Here is a 17,242-nt window from a genome sequence, read left to right on the forward strand (position 1 = left end):
AACCCCACGTCCCCCCAGCACTTCGCACTGCGGAGTACGTTTTTATCCGGCACGACGCACACCGGGGACCGCTCCGGCCGCCGTATGATGGGCCTTTCCGGGTCCTGCAGAGGGACGACAAGTCATTAATTGGCGGCAAGCCGGACCGCATCTCCGTGGACCGCCTCAAGCCGGCCCATTTGGACCTCGACCAACCTCCACGGTTGGCCCTTCCTCCACGACGGGGCCGTCTCCCGTCAACCAAGCCCCCCCGCCCGACCATCCACCGCCACGCCGCCTACCACCCCCACACGAATCGCCAGGGGTCGTTTCGGCCGGGTCATCAGGACCCCCCTCAAACTGACTCCCGGTGCAGGTTAATTCTGGGGGGGCGCATGTAGCAGTTACCGGAAGCATGACACAATTACCGTGCACCGGCCGATGACGCAACCGGCGAGCGGTCACGTGTCCGGACTCGCCCGGGCGTGTCCAGACTTGCCCTCTCGAGCGAACACTTGCCTTGCATACCACGCCCCGTCGAGAGGCGTGACTTACTGCTTTTGCATACCACGCCCCGCCTGAGAGGCGTGGCTTTTTTGTGTTGAGTTTGCGTTATAAATTGCCGCCCGTTCGAGGGGCAGAGGAGTGTGCTTTTGAGTTCTTTGGTTTTGAGCTAAATAAATAGCTCGGTGAAACTTCATTCCTGTGTCGTCCATTTTGTCTGGCTTTTATCGTGCGAGCACAGCTCCCACAACATCCTCATTCGAGTATCTTGTGACAAGGTTAGTATGGGGAGCCGGAGCCACTGGTAGTTCCGTATGGAGCCAACAGCCATCCAGTAAGGAGATGGTGTCTCCTAAAAAACACCCATCCGATTTGATCCGGTTCAAGTCATACCAAAGACTTTAAAAATGGTACGTGCTGCTTTCTTGCTTGAAAAGGATAGAGCATGGATAATCCCCATCGGTTGGCATCCATGGGGAGGAGGAAATACCTCCTGGGGAAATGCCCTGCTGAGTAAGGTGAGAAAAGCGGCGCCATTGTTATGGAATCGCTGGTCCCCAGAGTATCGTGGGAAGTGATGGTAGTGACGGCACTTCCCCTAAGCTCAGTGGCTGTGTTAAGTTTGTCGTGCGTGCGTGCGTGTGTGTGTGTGTGTGTGTGTGTGTGTGTGTGTGTGTGTGTGTGTGTGTGTGTGTGTGTGTGTCAGCTCCATTACGAGCCTAGCCCAAGTTTTTAAAAAAGGTGGTGACCTGTCCAGGATTGTAATTTGTAACCCTTGCCAAGGGACTGCTTAGGCAGGTCTGACGCTCTGTACAGGGTACAGTATGATAACGATGATGATTTGAAGTATAATGGAGATGATATGACAACAAAGCACCATTTTCCATGATTGCTTCAATGTGTCTCAACAGGTATTTGCAGAACATCACCTGGAATGGAAGAGATTTGTCCTTCAACAGCAACGGATATCTGGAGAAACCACCCATGACAATCATGGTTGTTTCACAACAAAGGATATGGGAAAAGGTAAACAGCCTCACAAGAAAGATGTTCAAACATGCAAGTACTAGCAGTACAAATGGGCAATCACCATGGTAACAGCACCATCTTACTATAATTCATCAAATGTCCGTCCTTCTGTCTGTCTGTCTGTCTGTCTGTCTGTCTGTCCGTTCGAAGGTACCGCAAAATCGGCTGAACCGATCGCAACGATATTTTGGGTGAGTAATCCTGGGATCTCCAGGAGTAAAATAGGCTATTTAGTTGTCCCCCGTCGCACCGCGGGCAAAGCGAAAGGGGGACTATGGTTTTCCCCTCCGTCCGTGTGTGCGGACGTGTGTGCGTGCGTGCCTAAGCGAAGGACCGAATTCTAATTTGGTGTGTGGGTGTATCTACGCATAAGGAAGAACGCTATTGCAAATTGGGTCGCCACGTGAAAATCCAAGATGGCCGCCGCCATGTATGTCTGAACGTTGTGAGCTGAATATCTTGAAAATAAGCGAAGTACCAACTTCTAATCTGGTGTGTGGGTGTATCTATGCATAACGAAGAACGCTATTGAAAATTGGGTCGCCACGTCAAAATCAAAGATGACCGCCTTGTGTCTTCCACTTTGTCAACTCACATCACTTCACCGACGGGGGACCTAGGCGTAACGCTTGTTTTTCCAATTTCAGCTTTGATCTCCAGCATTCTCAGGTTTGGACTCCCGCATAACATTCGCGTTCGCATAAAGTTCATTGTGACGATGTTTCCATTGTGACGACTAGCAGCGGTACCCGCCCTATGGGCGAGGCTTCAATTGGGAGGCCCAAATGAAAAGGCTAAATGTCAGAAATTGAAGGCTTTTTTTCTTTTAACCGATTTCTATAAACATCCCTTAAATCTCGATCGGTGCAGCCGTTTGTGCGGCACCCGGGAAAATAGCGTCATGCGGGAGCAAGTATCAGCAGGATGTGGCAGTGTGGGAGTCCACGTTTGCACAGATCGCTGCACCAGGTGCCGCACAAACAGGTGCACCGATCGCTGCACGGCTGCACCGATCGGACTCGGTGACCTCGGACAAAGACCTTTTATAAGGGCACGTGTTGAATCCCTGCTTGAGAGAATTCCAACCCCCTCCCCGCCATCACGGCCGTCTCTCCAACTCACAATCCCACAGATATGCGGAAAGGATGACCCAAAACCAATATAAACATCATTAAACATCATTCGTATATAAACATCATTAAAAGTAGACAATGACCTCGGCCAAAGTTCAAACGACGTTTAATCTCTACGTGAGAGAATTCCACATAGCTATTTGGGCGGTGAATATGCTAACAGATCGCTGTCTCCATCGATCTTGCCAAGGCCGTAACACCTATCAGCTCAAAATCATTTTAACTGTTGATTTGGTAGTTTTTACAATGAAGGAAACATGTATCTGGAGTACATACGACATCGGGAGTACTAACTGCACGCGTCTTCAGTATCAAGCTTAAATCTCTCATGGCGGATCTGAAGAGCGGAATGCTTGGAGAAGTGGTGGGCTACTTCGGCATGAAGGAGGATCAGAAACGTGGAGTCCCACACTGCCACATCGTGCTGATACTTGCTCCCGCATGACGTTATTTTCCCGGGTGCCGCACAAACGGCTGCACCGATCGAGATTTAACGGATGTTTATATAAATCGTTTAAAAGAAAAAAAGCCTTCAATTTCTGATATTGAGCCTTTTCATTTGGGCCTCCCAATTGAAGCCCCGTCCATAGGGCGGGTACCGTTGCTAGTACACATAATGACATAATGGACATACAGTGTGTCGACCAAGATAATCACTGGAAGACACTGCATGGTGAGACACAAACATCACACTCCAGAGGAGAACCCACGAGCCTTGGCCTGGCTGGATGATGTTCCATCACGACTGTCCGGCCAAGGTCTTGCAGTATCACGTGGGGTCGCCCCATGCCTGGGACAAATATCCAATTAATGATAGGTTCACAGACATGCAAGTCGGTGTGCCTAATACTCATCAGAGCTTGTTCTCATTGATTTCCTGATAACAGGCTGCCACAAATTTATCACAAGCATCGAATAACGTTAAAGGTAAATTGTTAATGTGGGTAAAATGACTGACCAGTGAGGCATGAAAAATCGTTTCGATGCCAAATTTCATGAAGCTGAGTCGGTAATTTGGAAACACTTTTTGTGGCTTTTGTTTGTATTTTTTATTTTATTTTAGGTTTATCTCATTTGTGAGATGGGAAACATCATGAACAGAAGGTGAAAAGGCAACATGGTGAGAGTGGGGCAGTGGTGCAGTTCCATCCATCAGGCAATGGAATGAAAGAATAGAAATAAGAAGAGAGAGAGAGAATGGGAGGAAACAGTAATCTGCAAGTACGAGGGTTGGGTTATGTAGAGCGAGTAAGAGGGTTGGGTTATGTAGAGGGAGTAAGAGGGTTGGGTTATGTAGAGCGAGTAAGAGGGTTGGGTTATGTCGAGGGAGTAAGAGGGTTGGGTTATGTAGAGCGAGTAAGTGGGTTGGGTTATGTAGAGCGAGTAAGAGGGTTGGGTTATGTAGAGGGAGTAAGAGGGTTGGGTTATGTAGAGCGAGTAAGAGGGTTGGGTTATGTTGAGGGAGTAAGAGGGTTGGGTTATGTAGAGGGAGTAAGAGGCTTGGGTTATGTAGAGGGAGTAAGAGGCTTGGGTTATGTAGAGGGAGTAAGAGGCTTGGGTTATGTAGAGGGAGTAAGAGGGTTGGGTTATGTAGAGGGAGTAAGAGGGTTGGGTTATGTAGAGCGAGTAAGAGGGTTGGGTTATGTAGAGGGAGTAAGAGGGTTGGGTGATGTAGAGGGAGTAAGAGGGTTGGGTTATGTAGAGCGAGTAAGAGGGTTTGGTTCTGTGGAACGAGTAAGAGGGTTGGGTGATGTAGATGGAGTAAGAGGGTTGGGTTATGCAGAGCGAGTAAGAGGGTTGGGTTATGCAGAGGGAGTAAGAGGGTTGGGTTATGTTGAGCGATTAAGTGGGTTGGGTTATGTAGAGCGAGTAAGACGGCTGGGTTATGTAGAGCGAGTAAGAGGGTTGGGTTATGTTGAGCGATTAAGTGGGTTGGGTTATGTGGAGCGAGTAAGAGGGTTGGGTTATGTAGAGCGAGTAAGAGGGTTGGGTTATGTTGAGCGATTAAGTGGGTTGGGTTATGTGGAGCGAGTAAGAGGGTTGGGTTATGTAGAACAAGTAACTGAGTTGGATTATGTAGAGCGAGTAAGAGGGTTGGGTTATGTAGAGCGAGTAAGTGGGTTGGGTTATGTAGAGCGAGTAAGACGGCTGGGTTATGTAGAGCGAGTAAGAGGGCTGGGTTATTTAGAGCGAGTAAGGGGGCTGGGTTATGTAGAGCGAGTAAGTGGGTTGGGTTATGTGGAGCGAGTAAGGGGGCTGGGTTATGTAGAGCGAGTAAGGGGGCTGGGTTATGTAGAGCGAGTAAGGGGGTTGGGTTATGTAGAGCGAGTAAGTGGGTTGGGTTATTTAGAGCGAGTAAGAGGGCTGGGTTATTTAGAGCGAGTAAGGGGCTGGGTTATGTAGAGCGAGTAAGTGGGTTGGGTTATTTAGAGCGAGTAAGAGGGCTGGGTTATTTAGAGCGAGTAAGGGGGCTGGGTTATGTAGAGCGAGTAAGGGGGCTGGGTTATGTAGAGCGAGTAAGAGGGCTGGGTTATGTAGAGCGAGTAAGGGGGTTGGGTTATGTAGAGCGAGTAAGTGGGTTGGGTTATGTAGAGCGAGTAAGAGGGCTGGGTTATTTAGAACGAGTAAGGGGGTTGGGTTATGTAGAGCGAGTAAGTGGGTTGGGTTATGTAGAGCGAGTAAGAGGGCTGGGTTGTGTCGAGCGAGTAAGAGGGTTGGGTTATGTAGAGCGAGTAAGTGGGTTGGGTTATGTAGAGCGAGTAAGAGGGCTGGGTTATTTAGAGCGAGTAAGAGGGTTGGGTTATGTAGAGCGGGTAAGTGGGTTGGGTTATGTAGAGCGAGTAAGAGGGCTGGGTTATGCAGAGCAAGTAAGAGGGTTGGGTTATGTAGAGCGAGTAAGTGGGTTGGGTTATGTAGAGCGAGTAAGAGGGCTGGGTTATGTAGAGTGAGTAAGAGGGCTGGGTTATGTAGAGCGAGTAAGATGGTTGGGTTATGTAGAGCGAGTAAGAGGGTTGGGTTATGTAGAGCGAGTAAGAGGGTTGGGTTATGTAGAGCGAGTAAGTGGGTTGGGTTATGTAGAGCGAGTAAGAGGGCTGGGTTATGTAGAGCGAGTAAGAGGGTTGGGTTATTTAGAGCGAGTAAGGGGGTTGGGTTATGTAGAGCGAGTAAGTGGGTTGGGTTATGTAGAGCGAGTAAGAGGGTTGGGTTATTTAGAGCGAGTAAGGGGGTTGGGTTATGTAGAGCGAGTAAGAGGGCTGGGTTATTTAGAGCGAGTAAGAGGGTTGGGTTATGTAGAGCGAGTAAGTGGGTTGGGTTATGTAGAGCGAGTAAGAGGGCTGGGTTATGCAGAGAAAGTAAGAGGGTTGGGTTATGCAGAGCGAGTAAGTGGGTTGGGTTATGTAGAGCGAGTAAGAGGGCTGGGTTATGTAGAGTGAGTAAGAGGGCTGGGTTATGTAGAGCGAGCAAGATGGTTGGGTTATGTAGAGCGAGTAAGAGGGTTGGGTTATGTAGAGCGAGTAAGGGGGCTGGGTTATGTAGAGTGAGTAAGAGGGCTGGGTTATGTGGAGCAAGTAAGTGGTTTGGGTTATGTAGAGCGAGTGAGAGGGTTGGGTTATGTAGAGTGAGTAAGAGGGCTGGGTTATGTAGAGTGAGTAAGAGGGCTGGGTTATGTGGAGCAAGTAAGTGGGTTGGGTTATGTAGAGCGAGTAAGAGGTTTGGGTTATGTAGAGTGAGTAAGAGGGCTGGGTTATGTGGAGCAAGTAAGTGGCTTGGGTTATGCAGAGCGAGTAAGAGGGTTGGGTTATGTAGAGCGAGTAAGAGGGTTGGGTTATGTAGAGCGAGTAAGAGGGTTGGGTTATGTCGAGCGAGTAAGAGGGTTGGGTTATGTCGAGCGAGTAAGAGGGTTGGGTTATGTAAAGCGAGTAAGAGGGTTGGGTTATGTAGAGCTAGTAAGAGGGTTGGGTAATGTAGAGCGAGTAAGATGGTTGGGTTATTTAGAGCGAGTAAGAGGGTTGGGTTATGTAGAGTGAGGAAGAGGGCTGGGTTTTGCAGAGCGAGTATGAGGGTTAGGTTATATCGAGCGAGTAAGTCAGTTGGGTTGTGTAGAGTGAGTAAGAGGGTTGGGTTATGTAGAGCGAGTAAGAGGGTTGGGTTATGTGGAGCGAGTAAGAGGGTTGGGTTATGTCGAGCTAGTAAGAGGGTTGGGTTATGTAGAGCGAGTAAGAGGGTTGGGTTATGTAGAGCTAGTAAGAGGGTTGGGTTATGTAGAGCGAGTAAGAGGGTTGGGTTATGTAGAGCGAGTAAGAGGGTTGGGTTATGTAGAGCTAGAAAGAGGGTTGGGTTATGTGGAGCGAGTAAGAGGGTTGGGTTATGTGGAGCGAGTAAGAGGGTTGGGTTATGCAGAGCGAGTAAGAGGGTTGGGTAATGTGGAGCGAGTAAGAGGGTTGGGTTATGCAGAGCGAGTATGAGGTTTGGGTTATATCGAGCGAGTAAGTCAGTTGGGTTGTGTAGAGTGAGTAAGAGGGTTGGGTTATGTAGAGCGAGTAAGAGGGTTGGGTTATGTGGAGCGAGTAAGAGGGTTGGGTTATGCAGAGCGGGTATGAGTGTTGGGTTATGTCGAGCAAGTAAGTGGGTTGGGTTATGTAGAGCTAGTAAGTGGGTTGGGTTATGTTGAGTGAGTAAGAGGGTTGGGTTATGTAGAGCGAGTAAGAGGGTTGGGTTATGGAGAGCGAGTAAGAGGGTTGGGTTATGTAGAGCGAGTAAGAGGGTTGGGTTATTTAGAGCGAGTAAGGGGGTTGGGTTATGTAGAGCGAGTAAGAGGGCTGGGTTATGTAGAGCGAGTAAGAGGGTTGGTTATGTAGAGCGAGTAAGTGGGTTGGGTTATGTAGAGCGAGTAAGAGGGCTGGGTTATTTAGAGCGAGTAAGAGGGTTGGGTTATGTAGAGCGAGTAAGTGGGTTGGGTTATGTAGAGCGAGTAAGAGGGCTGGGTTATGCAGAGCAAGTAAGAGGGTTGGGTTATGTAGAGCAAGTAAGTGGGTTGGGTTATGTAGAGTGAGTAAGAGGGCTGGGTTATGTAGAGCGAGTAAGATGGTTTGGGTTATGTCGAGCGATTAAGAGGGTTGGGTTATGTAGAGCGAGTAAGGGGGCTGGGTTATGTAGAGCGAGTAAGATGGTTTGGGTTATGTAGAGCGAGTAAGAGGGTTGGGTTATGTAGAGCGAGTAAGGGGGCTGGGTTATGTCGAGTGAGTAAGAGGGCTGGGTTATGTGGAGCAAGTAAGTGGGTTGGGTTATGTGGAGCGATTAAGAGGGTTGGGTTATGTAGAGTGAGTAAGAGGGCTGGGTTATGTAGAGTGAGTAAGAGGGCTGGGTTATGTGGAGCAAGTAAGTGGGTTGGGTTATGTCGAGCGAGTAAGAGGGTTGGGTTATGTAGAGTGAGTAAGAGGGCTGGGTTATGTGGAGCAAGTAAGTGGCTTGGGTTATGCAGAGCGAGTAGGAGGGTTGGGTTATGTAGAGCGAGTAAGAGGGTTGGGTTATGTAGAGCGAGTAAGAGGGTTGGGTTATGTCGAGCGAGTAAGAGGGTTGGGTTATGTAGAGCGAGTAAGAGGTTTGGGTTATGTAGACCGAGTAAGATGGTTGGGTTATGTAGAGCGAGTAAGAGGGCTGGTTTATGTCGAGCGAGTAAGAGGGTTGGGTTATGTGGAGCGAGTAAGAGGGTTGGGTTATGTAGAGCTAGTAAGAGGGTTGGGTTATGTAGAGCGAGTAAGATGGTTGGGTTATTTAGAGCGAGTAAGAGGGTTGGGTTATGTAGAGTGAGGAAGAGGGCTGGGTTTTGCAGAGCGAGTATGAGGGTTAGGTTATATCGAGCGAGTAAGTCAGTTGGGTTGTGTAGAGTGAGTAAGAGGGTTGGGTTATGTAGAGCGAGTAAGAGGGTTGGGTTATGTGGAGCGAGTAAGAGGGTTGGGTTATGTAGAGCTAGTAAGAGGGTTGGGTTATGTAGAGCGAGTAAGAGGGTTGGGTTATGTAGAGCTAGTAAGAGGGTTGGGTTATGTAGAGCAAGTAAGAGGGTTGGGTTATGTAGAGCGAGTAAGAGGGTTGGGTTATGTAGAGCTAGTAAGGGGTTGGGTTATGTGGAGCGAGTAAGAGGGTTGGGTTATGTGGAGCGAGTAAGAGGGTTGGGTTATGTAGAGCGAGTAAGATGGTTGGGTTATGCAGAGCGAGTAAGAGGGTTGGGTAATGTGGAGCGAGTAAGAGGGTTGGGTTATGCAGAGCGAGTATGAGGGTTGGGTTATATCGAGCGAGTAAGTCAGTTGGGTTGTGTAGAGTGAGTAAGAGGGTTGGGTTATGTAGAGCGAGTAAGAGGGTTGGGTTATGTGGAGCGAGTAAGAGGGTTGGGTTATGCAGAGCGGGTATGAGTGTTGGGTTATGTCGAGCAAGTAAGTGGGTTGGGTTATGCAGAGAGAGTAAGAGGGTTGGGTTATATCGAGCGAGTAAGTCAGTTGGGTTGTGTGGAGTGAGTAAGAGGGTTGGGTTATGTAGAGTGAGTATGTGGGTTGGGTTATGTCGAGGGAGTAAGAGGGTTGGGTTATGTAGAGCGAGTAAGAGGGTTGGGTTATGGAGAGCGAGTAAGAGGGTTGGGTTATGTAGAGCGAGTAAGTGGGTTGGGTTATGTTGAGTGAGTAAGAGGGTTGGGTTATGTAGAGCGAGTAAGAGGGCTGGGTTATGTAGAGCGAGTAAGAGGGTTGGGTTATGTAGAGCGAGCGAGTAAGAGGGGTTGGGTTATGTAGAGGGAGGAAGAGGGCTGGGTTATGTAGAGGGAGTAAGAGGGTTGGGTTATGTAGAGGGAGAAAGAGGGCTGGGTTATGTAGAGGGAGTAAGAGGGTTGGGTTATGTAGAGGGAGAAAGAGGGTTGGGTTATGTAGAGGGAGAAAGAGGGCTGGGTTATGTAGAGGGAGTAAGAGGGTTGGGTTATGTAGAGGGAGTAAGAGGGTTGGGTTATGTAGAGGGAGAAAGAGGGCTGGGTTATGTAGAGGGAGAAAGAGGGTTGGGTTATGTAGAGGGAGAAAGAGGGTTGGGTTATGTAGAGGGAGTAAGAGGGTTGGGTTATGTAGAGGGAGTAAGAGGGTTGGGTTATGTAGAGGGAGAAAGAGGGCTGGGTTATGTAGAGGGAGAAAGAGGGTTGGGTTATGTAGAGGGAGAAAGAGGGTTGGGTTATGTAGAGGGAGAAAGAGGGCTGGGTTATGTAGAGCGAGTAAGAGGGTTGGGTTATGTAGAGGGAGTAAGAGGGTTGGGTTATGTAGAGCGAGTAAGAGGGTTGGGTTATGTAGAGGGAGTAAGAGGGTTGGGTTATGTAGAGCGAGTAAGAGGGGTTGGGTTATGTAGAGGGAGAAAGAGGGCTGGGTTATGTAGAGCGAGTAAGAGGGGTTGGGTTATGTAGAGCGAGTAAGAGGGCTGGGTTATGTAGAGCGAGTAAGAGGGGTTGGGTTATGTAGAGGGAGTAAGAGGGTTGGGTTATGTAGAGCGAGTAAGAGGGGTTGGGTTATGTAGAGCGAGTAAGAGGGCTGGGTTATGTAGAGCGAGTAAGAGGGGTTGGGTTATGTAGAGCGAGTAAGAGGGCTGCGTTATGTAGAGGGAGAAAGAGGGTTGGGTTATGTAGAGGGAGTAAGAGGGTTGGGTTATGTAGAGGGAGAAAGAGGGTTGGGTTATGTAGAGGGAGTAAGAGGGTTGGGTTATGTAGAGTGAGTAAGAGTGTTGGGTTCTGCTTCAGCAGTACCGGTGCTGAACACCGAAATATAAAGTGTAACTATGTAGTGTATCAAACACCTCACCCCTACCCCCCACCCCACTCCTGGGCCATAGTTGTAGAAGTAGTAGTAGTGGCAGGTTCTCTCCTTTTTTTGGAGAATTGGTAAGTTGTGTTCCTTCAAAGGGGGGGGTGTGGAGGGGGGGGGGGGTGGTGGTGTTACCCTACGTACAAACAGAGCAGGAAGCAAAATTTGGTGGGAATTGGAAATCCCTGATTGTGTTCTGTGATTTTAAGATGTGCGCACACAGACACACAGCCACACACACACACACACACACACACACACACACACACACACACACACACACACACACACACACACACACACACACACACACACACACACACACACACACACACACACACACATATACACAACACACACACTCCTTATTTAATACAGTAGGATTGCAAACTTGAATGGTTGTGGCAACATTAAAGATCCCACAGTGTATTTGCCTTTGTGGACGTTAAAGATCTGATCACCTGCAAAGGTGGAACCAAAAGTAATTGGACAACAAACCTGAACCAATCCCGAACTCCCCCAGCCTACAGGTGTGGATTTTCCCACAATGCAAAGTATCACACACTTCATGAAGGTATGCAGCGGGTCATGAAACCCAATTGTAATCAAACTCCCGCAAACATATTGTAATCTGTTCGACTTCATAAAGAGCTGGTTGAGCTTCAGAGCTTCATCATGGAATGTGTGGCATCACATTAGACATGACTTTCCGTCATGTTGGACCGTACCAAGCCACCTATGTGTAATCAAACAGAAGACCAAATACTGCATTGGAGTCATCAGGGTGAACCAGAATCAGTAAAGATGGAGTCATGAGAAGGAACTTGAATAAGTAAAGAGCAAAGATGGAGTCATCAGAATGAACCGGAAGAAATAAAGAGTAAAGATGGAGTCATCAGAAGGAACCGGAATAAGTAAAGAGCAAAGATGGAGTCATGAGAAGACAACAACAACAACAGGCATTTTAAGGCCATTTTCCCTGCTAGAGCGGGGGTTAGCCTTGCGGTCCCCATGATAATCTCCTCCATTTTACCCTATTTTCTGCATCTCCCTTTGTTAACCCCCTTGCCCACATTTCTTCTTCCACCACCTTCAGCCAAGTCTTTCTCGGTCTTCCCCGTCCTCTACTTCCTTCTACATTCATTTCCATCACTCTTCTCAACCAGTCACTTTCATCCTTCCTCAACACATGACCAAACCATGTCAACCTCTTTCTCTTCGCAGCATCCATCACAGGCTCTATTTCCATCATCTTTCGCAATTCATCATTTGTCTTCCTCTCTCTCAACGATACTCCGCACATCCACCGAACCATTCGCATTTCCACCGTTTCCAGCATTCGTTGCTGCTCTATATCCATGACCCATGTCTCGCTCCCATAAATCATAACACTTCTCACACATGCAGCATACACCTTTCCCTTCAGCTTCAACGACACTCCCCTCCTCGTCAGCACGCCACTCAGTTCCTGAAACTTGTTCCATGCACATCTCACTCGAGCAACCGTTGCCGAGTCTGATCCACCTTCTCCATTCAGCATGTCTCCTAGGTAGCAAAATGTTTTCACATCTTCCAGCTTCACGCCGTCTCCATGATCCAACTCAACATTTCCTCCATCTGCAGCTCCCTCTGTGCACACCTTACACTTGAATATAGCTGCCACACTGGTTAATGACCCTCTCAGACCACTACATTTTTGATGAACCCACTCAGCGCACATTGTACATTGAATGTAATTCACTCCGACACCATTCCTGCACACAGCACACGGCCACTTCCCAGTCCTTTCCACCTCACCACATGCTTTACCACTTGCCATCACCTTCGTTTTTCCGATAGTCACCTTCAGACCTTTTGTCTCCATACATTCCTTCCACTTGTTCATCTTCTCCTTCAGTCCATCCATACTTTCCGCAATCAACACCAGATCATCTGCATACAACAACTCCCACGGTAAACCCTCCTTTACATTCTGAGCCAGCACCTCCATCACTGCTACAAAAAGTGGTGGACTTAGTACTGACCCCTGATGCACTCCCACCTTCAACTCAAACTCACCACTCCCACCTTCCCCAAGGTAATGTTCTGGGCCCTGTGCTTTTTCTGGTCTTCATCAATGATCTCTCCGACTCTCTGGAAAATCCTCTCTATCTCTTTGCTGATGACTCCACTTTCTACCGCTCCATTCCTCATCCCTCAGATCGGCAGTCTGCAGCCTCCTCACTCTCTGCAGACCTGGACAAAATCACAAACTGGTCAAACAAGTGGAACATGTCTTTCAATTCTGACAAATCTCACACTCTTACTATGTCTCTCCGAAAAGACCGACTGGAAACCCTCTCATCTACTTTCTCAACAATCCTCTCCAAGAAGTTCTGTCGCTCAAGCTTTTGGGTCTCACTATCTGCCATGATCTTTCTTGGGAAAACCACATTTCCAAGCTGGCCTCCAAAGCCAGTCGCCGACTGGGCATCCTCCGTCGTGCGAAGTCCTTCCTCGGCACACCTGAGCTCCTCACCACATACAAGGCTTTCATCCGCAGCTCATTGGAATACTGCTCTCCCCTCTGGGCCAGTGCTCCTGCCTCACACCCAGCTCGGCTTCACGCTGTTGAAGCCAAAGCTTTCAGAATCATTGGAATCTCCTGCGATGAAGCTAACTCCGAGGGCCTTTCACTCACTCACTGCAGGCAGGTTGGTGGTCTTTCTGTCTTCTACCGACTCCTCTCCGGCCTTGCTCCCCCAGCTCTGTGCTCTGTCCCCCAAATATTCCTACAGGTCGCACAGGATCTGCCAGCAACCCTCTTATGGTTAAACTGCCAAAATCTAGGCTCTCTGCTCACCTTCACTCTTTCATTCCCCTTTTCTCCCGCCTCTGGAACAAACTCGCTCACTCCGTTCAATCCCACTCCTCCCTCCAGGTCTTTAAAACAGCTGTTCACCACCATCTCTTATCTTCCCCCATCCAAAACCCTGATCTTTTCTACCCCCGCTAATTCACCCCAGATACAGTTTTTTCGAAATTCCAACTTCTTTCCTGGAAGTCCTTGCAGTGTCCATATGTTTTATACCTCTCCCACCACCCCCCAAGCCCTCTCCCTCCCACAGTTCTCTCGATGTCCCTGCTATCAAATGTTGTGTTTGTGTCCTTCCCCCTCTCTCCCCATATTGTCTACCGCTCCCCTTATTTTGTGTTTTGTGTGTCGGTTTGTGTCGGTTTGACTTTTTGTGTGATTAATGTTTGCTCTTTCAAGAGCCTTGTATACAAAAAAAACAAAAAAACTGTTCCCGGCCTTCGTCCTTACAGCTGTGTGCGCTCTCTCATACATTTCCATCACTACTCTGATCAACCATTCCTCCACTCCTAACTTCCTCAATGCCCATGTCACTACTTCACATGGAACCCTATCGAATGCTTTCTCCAGATCAACAAACCCAAGAATCAACTTATTCCTTTTCTCCATGTTCTCCTGCAACTGCCTCACAATAAAAAGCACGTCTCTCGTTCCTCTTCCTCACATAAATCCAAACTGCATTTCGTCGATCTTCACTTTCTTCCTTATCCTCCTCTCCAACACCCTTTCCAATACCTTCATACCATGCTCCAATAACTTTATCGCTCAATATGATCCACTGTCCAGAGGGTCACCTTTCCCCTTGTATAGAGGGACGAGGGTACTCAGTTCCCAATCTACTGGAATGCGGCCTTCTTTCTCGACCAGATTACAGATCTCTGTCATCCTCTTCACACCCCAACTTCCCGCTGCCTTAAACATATCTCCCACAACTCCCGTCGGCCCTCCTGCTTTTCTACCCTTCATTGCTTTTATCGCTTCCTCAACTTCCTTCTCAGTTATCTTCTCTGCCGGTCCTAAAACTGGGTTACTCTCAATATTGCCGTCCCATTCATTCTCTGCATTCAACAGCATTTCCATATATCTCTTCCATCTTCCTTAAATTCCATCTGGGTCCACCACGATTTGTCCCACTTCATCCTTCAAGCAACTCACCCCCATCACATCGCACCTCTCTTTCGTTGTCTGCTTTGCAATCCTGAATACCGCGCTCTGACCCTCTTCCGTATCCAAGTGTTCTCCCAACATTTTCCAACATGCCTCCTGCGCCTTTGCTACCTCTTTCTTTGCAACCTTCTTGGCTGCCTTATAACTTCCATGTTCTGCCTTTTTTTCCCCCGTACCCTTCACCTTCTGCCACTCCTTGAACTTCTTCCTCTTCTCGTCAATCTTCTTTCCAACTTCATCATCCCACCACCATGTTTCCGAGTGCCTCAGTGTTCCTTTAGTCCATCCACATACCTTACCAACGGCTCCCAACAGACTATCTTTCATTGACATCAAACCACTTTCAAGCTCAACCACATCATCCTCTACCCTACTCAGCCTCTCTTTTAATGCCTCTTCACAGTGTTACCTCTTTCAACCTCCACACCTTCATTCTCGGTTGGTACTTCACATGCCGAGCTCTCCTCGCACCTTTCACCCTTAAGTCGCAGACAACCAAATGGTGCTGTGATGCAGCGTCCTCCCCCGGGATCACCTTTGTGTCCCGGAGGTGCCCCTCTATCTCGCCTACGCACCATCAGGTAGTCAATGGTTGTCGTCGACCCACCTGACGTGTATGTAACAAGCTTATTATCCTCTTTCTGGAACCGAGCATTACAAATCAGCAAACCAGCTCCATCAGCAAACTCCAAAATCCTTTCACCTTTTCCATTCCTCACACCCTATCCATAACCCCCATGAACTCCCTCAAAACCATTCATACTCCTTCCCACGTGTCCATTTAGGTCTCCTCCGACCACAACAACTTCCTCATCTTTCACGTTTTCCATCAGCTTCTCCATCGCACACCAGAACCTGTCCCTCTCTTCATCGCTCCGACCGACCTTCGGAGCATATCCTGAGATGACGTTAACCAAGAGCTTTCTCATCATCATTTTCACCATCATCAACCTTTCACTCACTCTAGTCACACTCACCACACTGTCTACAAACTCCTCAGAAAACAGGACACCAACACCATGCACGCCTTCCGGCACCCTTGCCACACAAACTTGAATTTCTGTCCCTGTCTACCCTCCACCATTCTCTCACCACTTCCCTTCCATCTCGTCTCCTGCACATAACATATGTCCACTCTTCTTCTGACCAATACTTCTTCCACTTCTCCTCATCTCCATGTCATTGTCCCTACATTCCATCTCCCAAACCTCAGAAACCGATCTCCACGTGGGGCATCAGACGTTTCGTCATCATAAATGGAGTGATTTCCACCCTTGCTTCGATCGGTTCCCCACCTTGAGTTTTGACGAGAGGGAGTGAGGTCCCCCACGGGGTACTTCGGGCTGTACCCTGCCCATATGTAGTTGTAATTGTCATGGTTCCCTTTTTGAGGCAATGTTTTTATGGCCGGATGCCCTTCCTGACGCCAACCCTTTCAGTCGCCTCTTACAACACGCAGGGATACGGTGTACCTATTCTAAACGGGGGTACACACCAGGTGGAGTCATGAGAAGGAACCAGAATAAATAAAGAGTAAAGATGGAGTCATCAGAAGGAACCGGAATAAGTAAAAAGCAAATATGGAGTCATCAGAAGGAACCGGAAAAAGTAAAGAGCAAAGATGGAGTCATCAGAAGGAACCTTAATAAGTAAAGAGCAAAGATGGAGTCATCAGAAGGAACCTTAATAAGTAAAGAGCAAAGATGGAGTCATCAGAAGGAACCGGAATAAGTAAAGAGCAAAGATGGAATAATCAGAATGAACCGGAATAAGTAAAGAGCAAAGATAGAGTCATCAGAAGGAACCTTAATAAGTAAAGAGCAAAGATGGAGTCATCAAGAGGAACCGGAATAAGTAAAGAGCAAAGATGGAGTCATCAGGAGGAACCAGAATAAGTAAAGAGCAAAGATGGAGTCATCAGGAGGAACCGGAATAAGTAAAGAGCAAAGATGGAGTCATCAGGCGGAACCGGAATAAGTAAAGAGCAAAGATGGAGTCATCAGGAGGAACCGGAATAAGTAAAGAGCAAAGATGGCATTATCTGGAGGAACCTGGATAGGATTCATGTTTCAGCTGATACTCCACAACCCTCAAACCCATGCAGGTGCAGCCAAGTGAACCTTATAGAATTTGCTTTTTGTAAGAATTCACATCTCCTTAGACAGTTAGATAAAGAAAGAGATAAATAAGGAAAAAAACAAGAATTACAATCAATGAAGAGAAATTTGAAAAAGTAGAAAGAAATGCGAAAGTTACAAAAAACAAAGATGTCGAGAAGAACCCGGATAGATCAATTTCAGCAATTACTCCGCAGGCTCAAACGCAGCAACAGGTGCAAGCTACCACTGATCAAACGGAACACAATATACTGCATTGGAGTCATCAGAAGGAACCCGAACAAGTGAATCCCCTTGGATTGCGCTGAGGTTCGGGCATGGAATTTCTAGGAGGAAGTATAATTTGTATGCAATTTGTATCACCAGTGCACGTGCGCGAATTTACGTCACGTCGGCAGCGAGAAGGGGTTCCCCAACACGAACCAATCAGGAACTGCCACGTCACACTTATATGATCTCAGAATTCCTGTGACAGGAATTCGCGTTACACTGGCTGGAAGTCATTCGCTAGAGGCGCTTCCTCAGCGCTAATAAACAAATAGCAAAAATGGAGTCATCAGGAGGAAGTCCTTTGGGTACATTATTGGCAGCTCAGGCCAGAATAGCCTTCGTATTGAAAACGGTGCAGTTTAA

General features: G+C 48.0%; 1 protein-coding gene across 1 annotated transcript in view; it reads left to right on the plus strand.

The window, feature by feature from the left end:
• Positions 1-17,242, plus strand: part of GRIN2C (glutamate ionotropic receptor NMDA type subunit 2C) — a 317,789-nt gene that overhangs the window by 127,194 nt on the left and 173,353 nt on the right. The window contains exon 3 of the mRNA XM_078778806.1: positions 1,395-1,509. Within this exon, the coding sequence (XP_078634932.1) occupies positions 1,395-1,509 (115 nt within the window). The remainder of the gene's footprint in view (positions 1-1,394; positions 1,510-17,242) is intronic.

The sequence above is a fragment of the Myxine glutinosa genome, chromosome 5 (assembly GCF_964187855.1).
Source record: "Myxine glutinosa chromosome 5, kmMyxGlut1.1, whole genome shotgun sequence".
Lineage (NCBI taxonomy): Eukaryota > Metazoa > Chordata > Myxini > Myxiniformes > Myxinidae > Myxine > Myxine glutinosa.